Consider the following 22,522-nt stretch of genomic DNA (forward strand, 5'->3'; position numbering starts at 1 on the left):
CCCTGTATTCTCAAAAATTTCTCATTTGAAATGATTCTATGATTCTTGTGTTTAAAATTAGTAAATGTCTAGGAGTATGATGTAACACAACCAGAACTGATGTGTTCTAATTTGGTTATAAGTATGAGCTACCTCATATAGGCCAATAGGCCTTCTGTAGGTTCCTTAATTCTTATGTTTTTATGAATGAGTGAGTTCTTTGGCTGAAAGAATACAGCACACCTCATGAATCTCAAATTCCAGTGGTGCCTCTTCAGCCATATCTTCCTCCCATCCTCCCACAGTACAGTAGTAGTGTTTTCAATTTTTGTGCACAGTCTTTCACCCTGGAACCCCTTAGACGTCACAATGTGTGTGTGTGTATGTGTGTTGAATTGAGAATGAAAGTGCCGGCACCTGAGAGAATTCAAGGGGGTCACAGGCCAAAAGTGACGATTAATAGGTCAACATGAAAACAAATGTGGCATTTAGAATTGGAGCAAGCCAACCCATGGAGAATGCTTGTTAAGAAGAATGTGAGGGAATATTAGTTTGGTTTTCAGTAAAAAATTTATTAATTATATATATATTATATATATATATATATGTATATATATATATATATATATATATATATATATATATATATATAATATGTATGTATGTATGTATATGTATGTATGTATGTATGTTGAAAATTACAAAATTTTAGAATTATGATTCTGGCACAAATCTTCTCGATATTTCTTATGTTTTTCTTCACTGAAGCAGGAAGTTGAAAAATTAACTTTCCCAAGTTCATTTTTACTTTTTATTGGGTCTGACGCCTAGTGATGCATTTCGCAAGGTTCCTCCTCACATTCTCAAAGACAAATTCTACCCTGCTTTCCACTGGGTTATATTATCTTATGGTGAGGTGGTTAGATAACATATGGAGGAATAGGTAACATATGGATGACGGGCATTAATAGGGTATAAGGTATTAAATGTATCAACATAGAGTTTGAGTATTGCTTCCGTTTCAGTGGCAGGGTCATTTGGCCCCTGTCTGCGTTGGCCCGGGGTCTTGAAGTGGGTAGAGTGTAACTGTGTATAAGCTGGTTGTTGATTGCTGGACTTGATATGCAGCACCTCACTGAAGCCTAATCTTCTATCATCATTGTATCTATCAGTTATTTCGGTGTTGTTCGTCAAAATATCCCTGGTGATCGTCTCGTTGTGTGTGGCGATTATGTGTTCCATGATGGAGCCTTGTTGTTTGTGCATTGTTAATCGCCTAGAGAAGGACATTGTCGTCTTGTCTATATACTGAGATCATTGGGGCTGACACAATTACTCTCTACCTACTTCAAGACATAAAAAGTAAAAAAGAACTTTGGAGAGTTAATTTTGAAACTTCCTACTTCAGTGAAGGAAAACATAAGAAATATCGAGAAGATTCGTGCCAGAATTATAAATCTAAAACTTTGCTGTTTTCAATGAAATATATATACTGTATATATGTATATATGTGTGTGTGTGTGTGTGTAGATATATAGATATATATAGATATATATAGATATATATATATAGATATATATATATATAGATATATATAGATATATATATATATAGATATATATATATATATATATATATATATATATATATATAGATATATATATATATAGTTATATATATATAGATATATATATAGATATATATATATAGATATATATATATAGATATATATATATATATATATATATATATATATATATATATATATATATATATATATATATATAATATATATATATATATATATATATATATATATATATATATAATATATATATATATATATATATATATATATATATATATATATATATATATATATATATATATATAATGTATATATATAATAATGTATTTATTTTTCTCATTAACTTATTTTTATTTGTATAATTTTGAAATTTGAGGCATGGTAGTACGAGTAGTGTGCTGAGGATAGACTTGTAAATTAGTAGTAATAAGTGAATATAGCATTGTGGAAATATCACTCACCCCCATGCCACAAATGTTACCATTCTGTTTAAGGTTATTCGTTATAATTTGCTGAAATGTTGACCTTTACAAGGAAGTGGCACAGGAGGGGTTGCAGCTGCTGCTGCTTCTGAGTAAAGGCCGAGTCATTATCAGTAACTTTTTTCTAAACGGACCAAAGTTAACAGAAACCATGGTAAATCTCAACGTTGCGTGACATTTTTCAGGTGTATGCTAACAGTCAACCACCCCCACCCCCAGACATCTACAGACCATCCAAGGTTAATATCAAGGTTTACACCCAGCCCACTTTTGGATTTACTACCTAACTGTTGCAGGCCTGATTGCCCCCCACTCCCTAGCAGATCTGCCCTCCCCGTAACTCCACAGAACCAGCCTATTGGTTGACGCTTCCATCCTGCCCCTCTCTAGTCTTTGCTCCTGCTTACTAAATCTCTTCCTCTGCTTTTGTAGATTCTTCATTATATTCTGATATAATTGAGGTAAGATGCTCTCCTACCTATGCTAACAGTTGAATTGATATATGAAATTTAAAAACAGAAGGTCTCGAGTTTGTTAAAATCATAAAGCCTACATGACTTGAGAATCTTCTGTAAATGTTGAAAACAAATCTCCTAGACTAGTAGGGGGCAGAGGCAGAGCCAGATGAGTCCCTGGCACATGACTTGCTTGAGTAAGCTTAACAACTGGCCCTAGTAGGAAGCATGGATAGCATGGCACTAGCAGTAGTCTTGCTGAAATAGAGCTCGTCACGGCAGTAGCTAGTTACTGCTAGCCTGTTACTGAACGTCCCAGAACTGTGCTGGCTGTTCTGGGTGGATCTTGCGGTATTGGTAGCTTTGTAGATGAAGCTGTGACTTTGTTGGTAAGTTTGGCTCTTTTCTTTGCTTCAAGCATCATGCTAATGTTTTTAAGTCCTTCACATTTGTTGGCACTCTAGTTTTTATTACTCATGATGCTTTATGTTCAGAAAATTGTCAAAGTTTGGCATCAAAATTAGTACTTAATAACTTGGATTGACAGAAACTATAAGACTGATTTCAGTCATTAAATTCTTAGGTAATTCTTTTCTTTTGGGAAACACTACATCTTGTGATTCTCTGAGAGGTAATAGTCTTCTGTTTGTCCTTGATATTATGTATGCTTGGCCTGTTGTAGCTCATACTCTTAAGTGTGATGCGTAGGCTTCTTAGTTTTAACAGTCTTGCTTAGACCACAGTTTTAACTTGAATACTCATCAGATCTCTCACATTGTGTTCATTGCGGCTTAAAGATGAGTATATACAGTACTTAGTTCTGCATAAGAACTTTTGATGATTTAAACCTTGTGGGAATGATTTTACTTTGTCTCAGCGAGTCCTCTCTGTTGTATGGTTTATGAATGAAGTTTGACATTATCATTATTTTCCTTAATTAATCATACTCCCACTTTTAATGCATCAAATTTCGATACATTACAATTTGCATCACAGACCTTAGATACTGAGGAACTGTAAGAACAGCAAAAGCATACAGTACTAGTACTTCCCAAGTTGCTACGTGCATCCATGTGAATACTAATGATATTTTCCCATTAATGTAATAAAATCCTTGAACATTTCAAGCAATTTCTGTTGAGAATTAAATCAAGTCCCATGGAAGTTCAAATGTGACCAGATTTGCCCTATATCCTTGTATATAAGGTTGCTGTATCTTAAGTTTTCTTAAGGTTGCTGTATCCTAAAGTATAGTGTACCTTTAGGAAGTAGGACTGTACAAGGGGAATATTTAGCTCTCTGGTCTACATTATAGAAACCCCTTCTCTGCCAATGCTTTTGAGATGTGCTAACCAGTTGTAGTGAAGCCCACATAATGCCTTCCCTTTCAGCCTAGTTATCAAGTTAGTCCTGTAGAACAATCTTGGTATTCTCTTCTAATTAGAGGATTATGTCCTCTGGAGGTTGCTGCATATTCTTTTCATAGTTTATATCCTGTTTGTTATTTGGAATTAAGGCTGTAATATATAACAAATTGCAGTTATGTTGACCCAGAATGTTCGATATTATTATTCATCCTTATATCATAATTATCATTAGTTGTACTTGATTGCTTTTTATATACTTGCACATTCATTATTGATCCATCTCGATTTTTATATTAATTGAGATATGAGTTCAAAACTTGCAGTTCAGTATATGAATAACATTTAAGTAAGGAAGTCATAATCACAGTCTGGGTTGACATGCTATGCTCTTGAGCTGCTAGTGAGGGAGACTATGCATAGAACACTGCCGTATATGCCTACAATTTGTATGTCTCACTGCAATTATTGAATCTTCCCTTTGCAGCCGGGAGAGAATCTGGCTCGTCTTTATGAAATGTCGGACTCTCCGGAGCGACGAGTCTGGTTGGACAAGCTATTGACTTTTATGGATGATAATAAGACTCCCATCACTGCTTGCCCCACCATCAGTAAAAATCCTCTTGATCTCTACGCCCTTTATCTCCACGTACGGGAACGTGGAGGATTTGTGGAGGTATGTTGATTTTACTTGAGAACAGTTCATTAATTGAATGCATCAATAACCTTTCTCATTAAATGCTTATTGTTGAGCAATGTACAGTATATTTCAGTAGAAAAGCTTTTACTTAGGGAAATATCTATGAATAAATTGAGCCGTTTTCTAAAAATGGTAGAACCTATAGCTACTCTTGATGGAATACTGTATACAAAACATGAACTTGTAAAAACAAACTTAATGTTTTGTGTTATTAGCAATGTAAAGGGTATAACAAAAAGTTAAACAGTTACGATAAACATAACATAATCTGTCCTAGGCCTAGCATGCAATCTTATGCCTAATTTCTAAACACATGCATATACTAGGCTTAGAAAAAAATTAAGATTTGGTTGTTGCTTCTTTTTCTGGGATCATCAAGAACATTAATAGTACAAAACGTACATTTTCTTATAATAGCGTGCTGTATTTGCCTGGATAATGAAGAGAAATGTCTTACTTATGTCATGACTCTTAATAGTGGTTCTATTTACTCCATCTTTTGTATCACTTGACCACCACATAAATGGTGTAGGATAACAAGCAGGTTTTTTTTTGGGGGGGGGGGGGACTTTGTTGGTCTATTACATAATAGTGCGTGTATACAGTAGTTTATTTGTAAAAGGATGAAATATGTTTTATGATGGGGGAAACTCCTTAAAAAGGTAATTTTATTGCAATGCATTTATTGACTTACAGAGCATAGCTATCGATCGATATCTAATGCAGTTACTTTTCACATGGAATATTCCTCAGGTATTTTAAATATCCTCAAGTGGTGGAGACTTTAAGGATCACTTGAAAAATTTGCTGGAATTCCACATATTGTTTTGACAACAAACAGTAAAGCCATTACCATATGCTTGTACAAGGATTCAAATGTGTATAAAAATGTTGAGGATTGACAATGCAGGCACATAGTGGGGCAGTAACAAAGAAATAACAGAGACACAATAAGTGCAACTAATGAAAAAGAGAACAAAAAAGAAAACTATGGTATTTAAACAAAAATATGTTTTTTTTTTAAATCTAGCAGACCACCACATGGTGGTATTGAATACTAGCCTAGTTGTATTCACTTAGTTGTGCTTGTGGGGTTGAGCTTCAGTTTTTTAGTCCAACCTCTCAACTGTCAATCAACTGGTGTACAGATTCCTGAGATTATTGGGCTCTATCATATGTACATTTGAAATTGTATATGGAGTCTGCATCCACCACATCACTGCCTAGAGCATTCTATTTGTTAATTACCATGACACAAAAAAATATTATTCCTATTGTGTCTGTGGCTCATTAGAGTACTAAGTTTCCATCTGTGTTTCCTTGTTCGTGTTCACCCGTGCTAAATAGTTTGTCATTGTGTACCCTGTCAACACACCCAGCGTGTGTGTTGACAAAGATGGGAACCCTGAGTAGGTGAGAGTTTATGGTCCACTGTTACACGACACTTGGCAGTGCTTCACTGGGTAGTCAAGTCTACCTTGTATCTTATGGTGTCTGGTGTAAGACTAAGAAAATTGTATTAATATTTAAGTGATTTGAGTATGTTTGAACTGACATGCAAATCACTAAGATTGCTGTATCAAGTTCCATCAGATTGTTAGTTTTGTACTAATGCACAATCCATCAATAAATTTTTAGGTAACGAAGAACAAGCAGTGGAAGGATGTGGCAGCAGTAATGGGCATTGGGGCATCATCAAGCGGTTCATATACCCTCCGCAAGCATTACATGAAACATATTTTAGCGTACGAGTGTAAATATGACCGAGGAGGCATTGACCCTCAACCGATAGTCAACCAGATAGAAGCGGCAGCAAAGAAGAAAACAACGAAGACGATATCAGTGCCCTCCCCTGGTAAGTAGTGAATGTGGGTTGTCTGCATGATACAGTAGTAAAGCAGTAAGTACAGTAGTACAGCAGTAAAGTACAGTAGAGTCCTACACAAACAGCAATTAGTCTACAGAATTTTCGAAAGCAACATAAAGATTGCAATGGAAAATTAAGAAAGAGTTGCTGCTGTAGCAAATTCCCATTCAGTATTTATTCCCTTTCATTTCATTTACCTTTTGAGGATTCTGAGGGTCAACATCCCTCAGCCTGGTCTGGTCAACCAGGCTGTTGAGTGTGGCCACTCATAGCCTGACATGTGAATCACAGCCAGCTTGATTAGGTATAGTTTGAGTGTGTTTTATCAAGTTCTGTTTTGAAAACTTGAGAGGTCATCCAGTTTTGCCCCTTATGTAATTACCAAAGTGTAGTTACAGGATGAGAGCTACACCCTTGATGTCGTGTCTATCCAGTACTCTGTCATATAATGCTTTGAAACTATTGACGGATTTGGCCTCCACCACCTTCTCACTTAACTTGTTCCAGCCTTCTACCACTCTGTTTGCCAAAGTGAAATTTCTTATATTTCTTCTGCAGTTTTTTTAGTTAGCTTAAATCTATGACCTTTTGTTCTTGAAGTTCTAGGTCTCTGGAATTCTTCCCTGTCATTTTTGTTGATTCCGATTTCTATTTTGTATGTTGTGATCGTATCGCCTCTTTTTCTTCTATTTTCTAGTTTTGACATATTTAATGCCTCTAATAGCTCTTGTCTTTCAGTTCCAGGAGCCATTTAGTTGAAAGTCTTTGCACCTTTTCCAGTTTGTTGATGGGCTTTTTAAGATGATCAGCATCTTATGGGCACCATACAACTGCTGCATGTTCCAGCTTTGTTCACACATGTCCTAAACAATTTCTTTAGTATTTCACCATACAGTATTTGTATTTAAAAGCAGTTCTGAAGTTTGAAAGCGTAGCGTAGGCTCCTCACTCAGTGTTGTTTGTGTGTCCCTCAGGTAATAGTTTTCTTTCTAGAACCACCCCAAGATCTCCTTATTAATAAGAATTTTGTTTAAAGCTTTTTCACATAATTTGTAGGTTGTGTTTGGTCTATTTTTTTTATTCCACATTCCTTAACATGGCATTTATTCATATTAAATTCCATTTGCCAGGTAGTGCTCCATACACTTATTTTGTCCAGGTCTTCTTGAAAGAAATGACAATTGTCTAAGTTGCTTTTTCTTCCCTAGTTTCTTAGCATCATCAGGAAACATGTTCATATATTTACGTATTCCTTCTGATAGATCGTTTATGTAGACAATAAACATAACTGGTGCAGGAACTGAACCTGTTGTACTCCACTCGTGACATTCCTCCAGTCTTATACATTGCCTCTGATTACTGACCTCATTTTTGTCTGTTAGAAAATTTTTCATCCATGTCAGGAGTCTGTCTGTCAGTCCTCCAGCATGTCCCAGTTTCCAGAACAACCTCTTATGTGAAACTGTTGAAAGCCTTTTCCAGTAGGTCCAGTCATATGCAGTCAAGCCGACCATCTCTTTCCTGTAAAATTTCTGTGGCTCTCAGGGGAGGGAGCCTGTGGCTGAGCGGACAGAACACTGGACGCGTGATCCTGTGGTCCTGGGTTCGATCCTGGGCGCCGGCGAGACACTATGGGCAGGGTTTCTTTCACCCTGATGCTCCTGTTACCTAGCAGTAAATAGGTACCTGGGTACCTGGTCAGCTGTCACGGGGCTGCTTCCTGGGGGTGGAGGCCTGGTCGAGGACCAGGCCACGAGGACACTATAGCCCCGAAATCATCTCGAGATAACCTCAAGATAACCTCATGTAAACGAAGTAAATTTGTAATTCGGGATCTTCCAGATGGAAAACCATACTGTGTGTCAACACCATGAAGGGTTGCGATATCATCACTGATACAAGTAGAGTCGGTTCACACTGGATATTGAGTGGCAACAGTCTGTCTAGTTCCTGGACATTACAAAGTCACACCTTAAGAGTGTTACTGTTCAGTTGTTGGCCAGAGGTCAGGTCATATCAATGGACCTTGCCTTTCTGCTGAGCTGATAAGTGCAGATGGGTGGCTGTGTTCTTTCTGTCAATCAAGCCGCTGTCTAGGTGTGGTAGGATGATAGCCAGAGGCCATCTCCTGGTTCCCTCTTAAATAATTGAGCAGTTGTACATTAGATAGAGGATGCCTCGCTCCACCAGAAGATCTAGCGAGAGCAGGCCAGATACTACCGACCTGTTCTGACTGGTTGGGGCCTTGACTGTTACCCGTACACCCCCCCCTCCATCTATAACCACTTTACTTTAGACGTTGGCGAGTCTGATTTGTAAGGTGATGTATTCTGTGTATGCCCAGATTATATGTTATGTAATTTCTAGGGGCAGTCAGCTGTATTTGCTCTCAATTTCTTGTGTAGTGACTCTAATTCAGAATTAATGTTGACATGGGGAAAGTCAAGGGGAAATTATTGAATTATGATAATGATGTGATTGAATTTTTATGAATATATAATAAAATAATAATCACTTAACTTTTTTAATTCTGTAAATCTGATCCCCCAAGATCTTGTATTCATACTCGCCCATAAATGTCTCCTTTCATCCATATACCTGTCCCCTCACCCATATACTCACCCATATATCTCTCTCATTACCTCACATCTTTTATCTCTTCCCTCACCCTGTATCTCATATCTTGCTCCTCACTGTATACCTTCCACCTCTTCTCACCCCATACATTCTGCTTTGCCCCTCAGCCCTAAACTTTCCACCTCTCCCCTCACCTCAGAACACAAATGGCAGAGATTGGTGCCATTTCCTTAACAAAAGGCTGGCTTAAAATTACCGGTTCATGTTCACTGAAAATTTGATTTCGTGAAAACTTGATCTTCTTCATCAGGGTCCTCAAACTCCCAGGACTCCTTTCCACCAGCGGGGTCAAACAGCAGTTCCATGGATGGGTTTTCCAATGGTCCACATGTACCTGGAGGACCAGGTGTGCCCGGTCCATACCCACAGTACCCACCCTCTTCTGAGTATGGGGGCCACATGCCGCAACGACCGCCATCACAATCAACTTCTGGTGAGTGTTTTAGTTGTACCTAATACCACCCAGTGTTTTGTCAAAGTAGAAACCCTTAGAGGTTAGTATTTTGCAAGATAAATATTTTGAGAGGTTTGCAGGGAACCTGTTTCAAATCTGTTACATTAAAGGTGTTTTTTCCTCACTGCCTCTGGAACCATTAAACATTAGCCCAACTCGCCCGGCCTTTTGAGACCCTTCTGTAGCCTTCCAGGATATAGCACACTTGACGAGGCAAGGGAAACATGATACGAGAGATTAATCATAAAAATTCAGAAACCCACCAAAATGCTTTGAAGCATGAAAATAAACCACTGCTTGAAGGAAATTTGGCTCTCCTAGCTTAACAAGGCACCCAATTGTAGCTGTGGTGTAAATACCTTACCAGACTGCCTCCAGATTGCCTGAGGTCACAGGAAGCCTACTCCACCACCCTTACATCTGGTGTCACTGGCTCAAGACCTGTTTAAGTCTAGAAGGCCTGTCACTAGCCTTTTCTAAAGTGTCACTCTGCCTTCTTCTAAAGTGGTTTTGACTTTCACTGGAAAATAAATTCTGCCAGGCTTCTTTGCTTTGGTTATTTTCATTTACTATTGATGATTGTGTCTGTGCTGACCATCTTGCGTGTGTCCTAGCATTCCATTTTGTTCTGACTGTTAGCAGGTTTGATTTTGTTGTGGTCGGCATGCCAGAGATGATGGGGGTTTGTAGGCTACGTACTTCCTCTATGAGCTGACCCCTCTTTCAGGTCACTCCATTTCCGGGTAGTGCATAAAATTTGGTTTTCTCTATGGGTCTATTGTTAAGAGAAAAACAAATCTTCTCAGTTTCTGAGGAAAAAATCCTTTTGACTGTGTCTGTGCATGTTAAATACCTGCCTATTGTGTCGTTCTAGTGAGTGCTAGGGACCTTGCTTGGCCAAGAGTATGCATGGGTTACCTGTGTGACTTTGGTGACACAGGTGACTGTCACCTGTGTCTTGCTTGTGCCTTCCTTAACTGAGTTTTCAATATTGTGGTTCCGTGTTTGATTTGCTCAGGCACTTCCTCTGCACCCAGAATGCCTGACTGTATGTGTGATGGTTCAGATAGTAGGACTTCCTTATACCTATGGGGTAGAATTATACCTAAGGGGGACATATCCATCGGGATTTGCATAAAAAGATACCTTGCCTGCACAAAGAGTAAACCTCCTTCAAGCAGGTGTGAACCTGCAGGTGTGAACCAGCAAGCATAAGAAATATTGCCGGAACAACCGTGGACATCTTCAAGAGGAAACTAGATTTATTCCTCCAAGGAGTGCCGGACCAACCGGGCTGTGGTGGGCCTGCGGGCTGCTCCAAGCAATAGCCTAGTGGACCAAACTCTCACAAGTCAAGCCTGCCCTCAGGCCAGGCTTGGGGAGTAGAACAACTCCCAGAACCCCATCAACCAGGCATCAACCAGGAACCCACTCTCCAGCTGATGGCAACCAAGGCACTAGGACATGGAGACATCTCCAATTTTATCCTATGCAGGGCAGGATAGAACAGGACACTGTTGCAGCCACAAAAGAAGAGCCTCTTCAAAGAAAGCAAAGAGGGGTGTGCCATCTAAGATGAAACCAAGACTGCATATTGAAACCAGGAAGTGGAAAAGAAACCATACACAAAGAAAAATTAATCAAATTCACACACTCGCAGTACTGGGTTTGAAGCACATACCAAAGCAAGTCTCATCAAGCTTTATTGAAAAGCCGACAAGACAATGGGAACCTGCATAAGAGAATGGCCGAAGAGAGTGAGAGGGGGTGGGTTGGCAAAGCCAATTCACAAAGAGGGACTTGAAATTTCACCAGTAGGAAGTAAAGGCTGCTTCCAACTTGTACCAAGATGCAGGAAGAAGAGAACCTGTCCAAACAAAGCAAGAAACTAGCAGGGCCAGAAATGGAATGTCAAAGAGGGTCAAAGGTTATCCAATGTACATAAGGACACAGACAGGATTTCAACTAAGAAAGCCCCAGATCCCCTTCAAGTAGAAACCCTATGCCTATAATAGGATTTCACACAATCAGACCTTCTCATAGAAGGAAAGCAACGTGTAAAAGATCTGGGAATTATGATGTCTGACGACCTGATGTGTAGTGAACACAACAGAGCAAATACAGCGGCAGCCAGGAAAATGATAGGATGGATTATGAGAACGTTCAAATTCAGAGACCCCACAGCAATGCTAACACTACTTAAATCATTTATGCTGTCCCATCTTGAGTGTTTTGCTCGGTACTTACGTCCCTTTTCAGAACAGGAGAGATCGGTGAAATAGAGGGAATACAGAGAACATATATGGCACGTATAGAAACGATAAAACATCTAAATTATTGGGACTCTCTCAAAGCTCTCAAAATGTACTCGCTGGAAAGGAGTCGAGAAAGGTGTCAAATAATATATACAGTACATGGAAGATACTGGAGGGCTGGGTTCCAAATTTGTACAGTAGAATAACAACATACTGGAACGAAAGTTATGGAAGGAAATGCAGAATAGAACCAGTGAGAAGTAGAGGTGCCATAGGCACAATCAGAGAACACTGTTTAAAGATCAGGGGTTCAAGGCTGTTCAACACCCTCCCAGCAAGCATTAGAAATATCGCCGGAATGAAGGTGGATGTATTCAAGAGGCACTTGGACAGGTTCTTGCAAGTGTCAGACTAAACAGGCTGTAGTGGATATGTAGGCCTGCGGGCCATTTCAAGCAACAGCCTGTTGGACCAAGTTATCACAGGTTGAGCCTGGCTCCAGGCCAGGCTCGGGGAGTACAATAACTCCCGAAACCCTCTCCAGGTATGCTCCAGGTATACACCTACAAAATTCTCAGAAGCATCGACAGGGTGGACAAAGAAAAGTATTTACTGTGTTCCACCCATTAACATGGGTGGAACACGACCAAAGGGACACAGGTGAAACCGAGTTCCCAAATGAGCCACCGACATTAGAAAGATTTGTTTCATTGCCAGGGTAGTTAGCAAATGGAATACACCAGGCAGATGCCATTAACAGCCTCAAATATGGTAAAGCTCAATAGGCTCAGCAATCTATTTGGCTTGTTGTTGGAGCTTGGCTTTTGTTGTGCTTCAGGCTACATGCACTCGGTGCTTTCTTACCCTGTGTGTGCGTGCTAGCACTGCCCATGCACACTTGGTTATCTTTTCTGGTGTGTTCAGGAGTTCATCTCTCAGAGGCCAAACCACCAGGGTGGAGAGCCTTGCCTTGGGCTGTTCACATTTTTTATTCCTCTGCATGGGCCCTTGGCTGGAAGCTTGCTTTTGGTTGTATTGAGGCGTGGTGAGATTTGCATGATTGTTCAAGTGGCACATCATGATCACTATTCATTGCCTGGGTTTTTGGCTGCACTTTGTGAATTGTTCTGGTGAGCAGCTCCAGTTCCTGGGGCTTCTGCTTGGTTAGCTTCCTTGGGGCCTGGAAATATTCTCACGGATCTCTGTCTGGAGCTATTAATCGGGCCATTCTGCACTTGCTGAGTACGAACTTAAAGGCTGTTCATCGTCTTTACTACCTGATGATTATCTTGTATCTGCCTTCGCCATGCTGCCTTCTGGGTCGGTGACATTTTCAACTCGGAAATGTGTTTACTAGCTCTATTCTCCTACTGATGCGTTTTCGAGTTTGGAAACTTTTCAAGTAGCTGCCATGTTAAGAGCTCAATTTGCTTGTGTTAGGCATTTGCCACATATTGATCTGGATGCCCCAGTTTTGGCTTCTGGATTTTAGGGATTCAGAATTGGATGTTTTAATGATTACCTGGACAGAGTCCATTCCTTCTCTTCCTTTACCTTTGGGTGTGGATATGGCAGCTGCTTGCAGCCATGTCCAACAGTCTGGTTGACCAGACCACTAACCATGAAGTCTGGTCAGTGACCAGGCTATGGGGACGTTGATCATTGGAACCATCACAAGGTAACCACACGGTAAGCCTATGGTGGAGTTTGTCGATCCTTCCCCCACTCTTGGGGTTGGGTCTTACAGGTCAGAAGCTCTCTCAAAAGCACCGTAATTCGGTGGAGTTATAGTGCATCCTTGATCAATTGGGATTGAACAGCTTCATTATCATTCTGGCTCTCTGTATGACTACTTTGGCCTTCTACTACGGGCTGGAGCGTGGATGGTGTTCCTCGACCTCAAGGAGCTTACTGGCACATCCCAATCTATCCCAAGTTCAGGGACTGGCTAGGTTTTGTTGTGGCACATCAGGCTTACCACTTCAGGGCTCTTCCCTTCAGCTTGAATCCAGCCCAGTGTGTGTATACCAGGTTATCGCGGGTCGTTATGGCCCAGCTTCATCTTGGTAGTTTGTGTGTTGGTCTACTTAAATGACTGGATGGTGTGGGGCCCCCAGTCAGTCTGTATGTTAGCTGGCTAGGGATGTAGTTTTCCCAGCTCACCAGGTTTGAGCTCCTGGTGAACTGGTGGAAGTTCCAGTTTTGGACTTAACTGGGCCTCGTTTGGGATTCATGGTCGGCTTCTATCTCCCTGCCTCTGACGGCTTTCCCTTGCGTTCAGGTTTGTTGCTGTCGGGTGTTGTATTGGCCAAATTGGATGACTTGCTAATTTGTCGAGCAGTTCTGTGAGAACCTGAACTTTGCCTGCATTGTTTTCCTGCGGGGCCAAGTTTGGCTCCAGGTGTTGTACTGGTTTCCTCGATTCCCTCTGTTTTGCCACTCTAGGGACCATAGATTCAGACTTTGCTTGCCCTTTGCCGGCTTCCCTTTTGGGCTTTTCGGGTTTCGGTTCTTGGTGCCATCCTCCGCCGTCGCTCGACGTGTTCGCGGATACCTCAGCTCTTGGTTGGGCTCTGTGACCAGCACTCACCAGGCCACCCAGGGTTGGTGGTAGGGTTTGTTCCTTTGGATGCATGAGTTTAGGACTATGTTGCATGCCCTGAAGAGGGTTCAGCTTTCTCTGGGCCCTGAGCTCTGTGCCTTCATTTCCACTCCAACTTCTCCCTGGTGGTTCATTGCCTGAACCAAGAAGGGTAACTTCGGGTCATTGCTCTGTTGAACTGAACACTTAGAGTAGCTTAGCCTCTGGATTCCTGGGATTTGGTTCTCCATGCGGTTTGTGAGCAAAGTGTGTTCATCGCAGCATGTATAGGATTTGGGAATAATGATCGTCTGACAACCTAACGTTTAGGGAGCATAACCAAGCAATTATTGCGTCAGCCAGAAAAATGATTGGATGGATTATGAGAACTTTCAAATCCAGGGATCCCATCACAATGGTTGTAATCTTCAAACCACTTGTGCTGTCCTGGCTTGAGTACTGCTCAGTACTCACTTTCCCCTCCAGAGCATGAGAGACTAATGAAATAGAGGGAATACAGAGAACATATACGGCATGCATAGACGCGATAAAACACCTAAATTATTGGGATTGTCTTAAAGCTCTCCATATTTACTCATTAGAAAGGAGATGAGATTGATATAAAATATACACGTGGAAAATACTGGAGGGCCAGGTCACAAATCTACACAGTAAAATAACAACATACCGGAGTGAATGATATGCAAGAAAATGCAGAATAGAACCAGTGAAGAGCAGGGGTGCCATTGGCACAGAGAACACTGTATAAACATCTGAGGTCGACGGTTGTTTAACATCCAGCGAGTATTCGAAATAATGCCAAAACAACCGTGGACATCTTCAAGAAAAAACTAGAAACTTCTTCAAGAAGTGCCAGACCAACCGTGGGGGTTGTAGTGGATATGTGGGTGTGTAAGCCGCTCCAGGCAACAGCCTGTTGGACCAAGCTCTTACATGTTAAGCCTGGCCTCGGGCCGAGCTTGAGGAGTAGAACAACTCCCAGAACCCCATCAAGCAGGTATCGTTCTTGCAGATAGGTTATCTTGTTTTTGTCCCATTTCTACGGGGTGGGCAGTTGACGAGGCATCCTTCTAATGGCTCTCCTATATCATCGGTCGCCTGCAGGTGGACCTCTTTGCGTTGGTGTGGAACTGGCATCTTCCCCCCTCTGTGGTACCTCAGTCAGGAGGCTCTTGCAGTGTGTGCCTTTTGACTGGATTTGTCAAGATGGAGGTTCATTTACCATTTTTCCCTTAGTTGTTTCTCCAAGTGCCGGTCAGTTTTAAGAGTTGAATTTGGGGAAGGGTGATCCTTTTTGCTCAATGGTAGCCAGTCCAGCCTTGGTTTCCAGCACTTCTTGCCCAGTGTTCAAACCCAGGTGTTTTCTTGTAGTATGTCTATTTCAGCAGATCGGCCCCACTGTGTATTTTGTTGCTTCAACCTTCTCTGCTTTTTGCATTTGGAGTTTCTGACATGTCATTCACCATTTAGGTGGGGAACAGGTGGCTCGTTTGTTGGCGTCCCACCCGCGTGTTTTTTCACGGCAGCAATATGATATTGCCTGGCATTCGTTTTGCCAGGCAATATCTTCAATCTTTACCTTTCCAGGGCACTGTCTCTTCCCGAGGTTTTGTGGTGCATCTTGTCTTGCTAGCTTGCATCTTTCGACTGTTATTTGTGTCTGGAATTTTCTGCTGTGTCCCTTCGTGGTACTGTATTGGCATCTTTCTTTACAGCTACACTGTTCTGACTTGGTGGACCTAGTGCCTATTTTTGTTTGAAATTTGCCCTTTGTTGGTTTGTTATTTGTTGTTTTTGCTTACCTGGCTTTTCTAGCTTACCAGTCGCTGCCTCGAACATACTGCCACTGTGTCAGAGCCCCTCTCACTGGTGTATTAGGGGAAAGGGTCATGCCCTTAACTCAGGTTTGTCTGGTATTCTTTTGATCTCCAGCTGGTGATCTAACGTGTGTGTTCTCCTGTGGCTATGGTGCGCCGTTTATTCACATTCTATGCTTCTTCTGTCCCAGTTCCTCTGCATGGTGGTGTTGACCAGCTAGTCATCTGTTTGTTCCCAATATGGGACATGTGTGGATGTCTGCATTGTTGATTTCTTTTACTTTTACCAAAAAAGTTTACTGAATTTGCACTCCACATTAGGAAACGAAGTGGAAGAGTCATTGGTTATGTTGACACAATGTATACAGTTGGCTGAATCTTGACAGTGAAGTTAGGGACTGAGGTTCAGTTGGATGTTATTTGTGCTTGTTGCTTCACTTTAGTTCACACATTGTGTTGAATAACTTCATTTATGTTCACTTAATTGACAAAAAAATGTAATATGTAAACCTATATTGCACATAAACCTATTCCTGGAACAGCTCAAAAGATGTATTTTGCAACCCTCCCCCTTGCTGTTATTATATCTGGTAATGTTGTCCAAAAATAGATTGAAACACCAAATTGTGATTTGATGATTACAAGCACTAGTACACGATAACCTCGTTGCATAGTAAGCAATGACGAAACAATAGCGGAATGTTTTGCGGGTCTTGGTCAACTCCATTACATTCATGTAGATGAATTATAATCACAAACACTGGTTAGATTAGACCAAATTGTGATTTGAAAATAACCCCTAGTTAGTACACAATGACTTCATCTCAGCAGTTCAAAACGATACCAGAACTGACTAGATTAACTCAGTTACATAAATATAGTTACTGTATATTATAACTATATTCACATCATTTATATAAAACTAGGAGATAATAACTAAAATCAGCAAATAGTGATAACTGCATTAACCAAGGGATTAACATGTGATGTTAACCTTCAAGAATTAAACCTCTTGTTTCTTTTTAGATATTTGATTTTAAGAGTCTGACATTCGTTATGATTCGGCATTATGCCATGCTATAGGCTATATGCCATGCTATAGGCTATAGAGTTTTGTTTTACCGGGAGTGGCAATTGACCATTACTGGTGACTTTACCCTAGTTGAAATTTATGCACCTTCAGTATTTATAATTCCAATCATCATCTGTTCCTGTTCTCGTAATTACCATGCTGTGCATATATATAGGCTGACCATGTATCTTGAGGTTATCTTGAGATGATTTCGGGAGTAGTGTCCCCGCGGTCCAGTCCTCGACCAGGCCTCCTTTTTGTTACACATCCCCAGGAAGCAGCCAATAACAGCTGTCTAACTCCCAGGTACCTATTTACTGCTAGGTAAACAGGTGCATCAGTGTAAAAGAAACTCTGCCCATTTGTTTCCGCCGGGGATCAAACACGGAACCTCAGGACTTTGAATCCCAAGTTCTGTGCACTCAGCCGTCAGGCCCCCCTCTTGAGACAAATACTGAATATTGTGAGGGCAAAAACTGGTTTTGTAATGTTCTATATTCATGAAAAAGTAAGACTATAAAAGAAAGTTTAATTACATGCACATATTGAGCTCACAATTATTCCTCAGTGACAACCCATACTAAAATTTAAGTAGCTGTAGAGGGGGTCTGTTTTTCACCATGATTGCAACATAAATATTTCTCCAATGACGTAATCCTACCTAGCAAATTTCAAGCTTTGAACATCTTATCATCAAACTTTTCACATTCTATGACGCAAGTTTGTCATAAAACTAACGCAGCCCTCATTGTCTCAACACTTGATCTTGATTTCTCATTTGACCACAATTTGACATTTGGCTGTTTCTGGCTATGTAGATGTGGCTTGATGTCACTTCTACCTCCATAAGCAATGGGAAAATGGACTTTACAATGTTAGCGTGCCACATTTGTTCTATTACTATATAGTTTGTCCCATTTAATAAATTTGAATGCCTTCTGGAAATTGTCATTAAAACTACCGTTTGCCTCACAAAAATTCCAAGGATAGACTAAAAAGTTTTAAAAAATATAAAGTTTAAACCACATGTATAGAATAACAAAGCCAGGGGGTTAGCATACAAGCAAAACAAAAACCAATGCTACAGCGGAACACATGCCGCATCTGAGATGTGCAAGGTTGCCAACATGTATTTTTTTATTTTCTGAATAAATCGCTTCATATGTCAATGCTTAGTATAGAACAACGCAACTCTGTGGTTATACAAATTGCAGGCATCCATGATATTGATATGCGATTATAGGTTATGAATAATAATTTATGATTGACCAATATTAAAGTATAATTATTCTTTATGTTAAAGATGGGACAACATTTACATTTTTATTAAAATGGCAGGACAGTGGGGAAATATGAAAAAATAAAATGGTACTGTCCTGTTCAAAACGATACGTATGGTCAGCCTACATATACTATTCCATATATAATGAGGCAACCTCAGTCGTTTGATTTACTAATGAAACACTAGCATAGAGAACTCTTCAAAAAGCACAGTCTATAGTGACTATAGTTTTATCTTGTATTATATACTGGAGTTGGAGGGGTAGATTTAGTACTGTACATGTATTGATGTACAATGGTAAGAAAGCAAGAACATTAACAGTTTCCAAATAGATTTTCTGTATTGCATACAGTCGGCCTGAAGTTGGTCCATGTGGAATACAGGCAGTGATGTACACTACATAGAGAGTTGTCTTTCCTAATGCAGGCGATGAGTCACAATAACGTGGCTAAAGTATGATGACCAGACCACACACTAGAAGGTGAAGGGACAACGACGTTTCGGTCCGTCCTGGACCATTCTCAAGTCGATTGTGGAGAATGGTCCAGGACGGACCGAAACGTCGTTGTCCCTTCACCTTCTAGTGTGTGGTCTTGTCATCATTGTCTTTACTAATGTTGTATATCTCATATATGAATTATTATGGGGAGTTTTGTTTGTAATATGAAAAGCAGTAGCATTTCTTCAGATTAATTTTGAAGAAATGTGTTATATTGTTACGGATATTGTGTATATATACCGGCACTGTTGCAAAGTGCTACGGAGACACTCAAATTTGTTTACTATTTGTCGTGGAGCTTGGCAGTTTTTGTGTTGAGAAATTGTACAGTGAAGGTAATTTTGCAGTTACATGAATTCATTTGAGACTTATAATCTTGATGTTTCACAATTAATTTGCCCAAGGCAGTATTATTACCTAGCACTTTGGTGTGTTTCTGTAGTGAAGTTGCAGCTGTTGTATACCCTTTTGCATTACTTCTGAATGTTGACATATGTTCTAGATATCCCTTTAAAAACTAAAAAGTGTAGATAACATCAATTATTCTTCGTAATAAAAAATTCTGTACTCCAAAATGTATTTGTTAATCAATTAATCATCGAATTTGGCTGTCTTTGTTTTACAGAATGAAATTCATGCACCAAACTTAGTTTTATTTGTTAATATACTGTGAAACAGTTTATCTTGTAAAATTAGGGATATAATCAGCAACCGTGTGTTAGTGAGAGTTCGAGTGTGTGTGTGTGCGTGTGTGTGTGTGTGCGCGCGCGTTGGAGTGAGAGTACAGTGTGCGACTTGGGCATGCAGGATAGCCACCCCACTCACACTTAGATTGGTTTGATCAAGGCATACTGGCTTGATCAATAATATTTGTATGGGGTTGCCTGTGATATATGTGAAGTATTGACAACTCATATGATGTTCCGGGCATACTTTGGCATTTCAGTATTTGAGCAATACATCACATAATGGCATGTTGTGTCTGGCTGAAAAGGTTTTTTCTTTAAAGCCCAAGAATAGCAATAGACATTTTTGCTTTGCATTGTGATTGGCTTGCTTTACACTTTTAGTGATTTTGTTTAGTGTGTGCATTCTTTACCCCTAGGTCCATGCAAGAGCATCCATTGGTAATGATTGGAGTTCTGTTCACAGTTACCAAGACATTGTGAACATAGAACCTTCTTTTATTTCTTTTAGCCACTGTTAAATTCTATTCATAAGCCTTATTGTAGTTTTTTTTTATGAAATTGAATTTACTTTAATAAGATGTTATAATTTCAGTTATACATATTTAAACTCAAATAGAAATATAAAATAATGCAAATCAAATGCACAAGTAAAAATCCGTGTAAGGAAGCAGCATATTGTTGAGAATACAACCTGGGTACGTCATAGACTTTCTCGGCAAGCCCGATACTGATGGTTAGTCACCTTGTGCCTCACAGGTCCAGTAGGCAACGGGGAAAACGTGAACGTGTCTAACCCATTTGATGATCAGTGTCAGTACTCACGAACTTACCATAACTCGTATTCTCGTACTCAGGGTAAGGGCCATAGTGTCGGGTGTGCTCGTTCTACCCAACCCTCTGTGCATTGGTTGGTGCGTTCAAAACATGCAGGGCTATTTAGATGCTTCATAGCTTTTTATGGAGTTTTGGTCTTTGCAAAAGATTGAAATTATTACAAGATTAAATTTCAATGATGACCACCAGCTTTTAAAGATGCAATTTTTTTAATGATCTCAATTTTTTTCTTATGCAAAATGTGATTTAAATCGTGAGCCATGTACACCAGGTGAAGTTTAAAATAAAACCAAAAAGCATCTAATTGCTCTCATTCTAGTTGAACGCATTTTGTAACATGCCTCCATTTAGATGTCCCCCCTTTTGTCTGCATAGATTGGTTTTATTTCATTTTAATTTTTTTGTGGGCTATACTTTGTAACATATTAATATTTTGTAATGCATGTTTTCTGGCCATGTTTAAGCTTTTAAGTTAATACAGTATACGTTAAGATAGGAAGGAGTTGACACTGTGCCGGGTGTGCCGTTAGGAATTCTCCTAGCGACATCAGCATTCACATTGCATGTAGGTATTTTGTCTTATAGATTGGTAAATTTCCACTGTGAGATCTTCGGAGAACTCTGATGTTTTAGTGCCACAGTTGCCTCTGAAAATGCTGTCAGTGTACAATTATTGAATGGCTGGGAAATTTGAAGTCACTAATGATTGCTATATGGTCAGACTGAAGATTGCTGTGTGCTCAAACTGATGATTGCTCTACAGCCAGAGTGATGAACTATAAATGAAGCCAGTTGACTAGGATCACAAGTTCTATTGGGGACAGCAGATATTTACACTTTATTTTACACTCTCTCAATTATTATTATTATTATTATTATTATTATTATTATTATTATTCTTGCCTTGGTTTCAAGAACTTTTATTATCTGAAGTCCTCAGTAGACATGGCTGATAAAATGGCAACTCAAATATTTGTAGGTGAGACGCCCAGTTGATTTGCTTGTGTTTATGAATTGCCATAGCATTAACTTAAGTTATTGCACTGACAACTTGAACACGTTCATCCCAGTGTTATCATCTTCCAAATAATTTTCATATAGTTATGATGAAATGGATTTCATTTTTTTTTTCATGGAATTGACTTTTCCCGGTTGACTTTGCAGAAAAACTGTAATGGTTTTATTTGAATGCTTGGAATGATTTTTCATGAGTTTTGTTTTTTTTATTTTTTATTTTATTTGCATTGTTCATTGTAAACAATGTTTTGTTGTTTGTCTTTATGTACATTTCTTCTGATATATTAGTAACTTGTAAGTTTGTTATATTATTATGCTTATCATTTTGTAATTTATTTTAATACTGTAGTGACAATATTAATGAATTGAATTATACTAGCTACACATACTTAGTTGTGTTCAATTTTACACTCTGCCATTGGTTAGTTTGCGTCGTGAATGCTTTACCGTGTTGTCATAAGTTTGGTACACAGTCATGGGAAAATAGTTTGGTTTTCATCTGATATTTTGTCAAGTTTTTTGAAGATTATTTGAATGTTTATCAGTAACATTTAAGTTCTTTTAGTTATGTGCTTGCTATAGTCATGTTACACAAAATATATGCACAGATTCCAGAGATTTGCATAGCCACAGATGTGTGTGGATGGGAAGCCTCACCAATGAGCACGTGTGTTGTCTACCTGCAGGTTATCAGGGATACCAAGGGGGGCAGTATCATGGTTACCAGGGTATGCAGAGTGGCTATGGTCAGGGGGGTTACCCGAACTCCGGCTACCCTCCAGATGGGCGTGCCTATCCTCCTCCAGGACCACCTAACCACCAGGGCAACTATCAGGGGAACTACCAACAACCTGGGAGTTACCAGCGGCCGGCTTATGCCCCGGGCCAGCCTGGCTATCAACAAGACCAGTATCCGGTAGGTTGGACGG

The 22,522-nt window shown here is 39.7% G+C and overlaps 1 protein-coding gene across 28 annotated transcripts in view; it reads left to right on the forward strand.

Moving 5' to 3' along the window:
* Positions 1-22,522, forward strand: part of osa (trithorax group protein osa) — a 427,150-nt gene that overhangs the window by 372,123 nt on the left and 32,505 nt on the right. For 25 of the 28 annotated variants that reach the window (XM_069313016.1, XM_069313017.1, XM_069313019.1 and 22 more), the window contains 5 exons: positions 2,235-2,288; positions 4,356-4,544; positions 6,207-6,423; positions 9,323-9,505; positions 22,280-22,509. In XM_069313016.1, the coding sequence (XP_069169117.1) occupies positions 2,235-2,288; positions 4,356-4,544; positions 6,207-6,423; positions 9,323-9,505; positions 22,280-22,509 (873 nt within the window). The remainder of the gene's footprint in view (positions 1-2,234; positions 2,289-4,355; positions 4,545-6,206; positions 6,424-9,322; positions 9,506-22,279; positions 22,510-22,522) is intronic. The other 3 variants (XM_069313018.1, XM_069313035.1, XM_069313034.1) reach the window with 1 other exon arrangement.

The sequence above is a fragment of the Procambarus clarkii genome, chromosome 74 (genome assembly GCF_040958095.1).
Source record: "Procambarus clarkii isolate CNS0578487 chromosome 74, FALCON_Pclarkii_2.0, whole genome shotgun sequence".
Classification (NCBI taxonomy): Eukaryota; Metazoa; Arthropoda; class Malacostraca; order Decapoda; family Cambaridae; genus Procambarus; species Procambarus clarkii.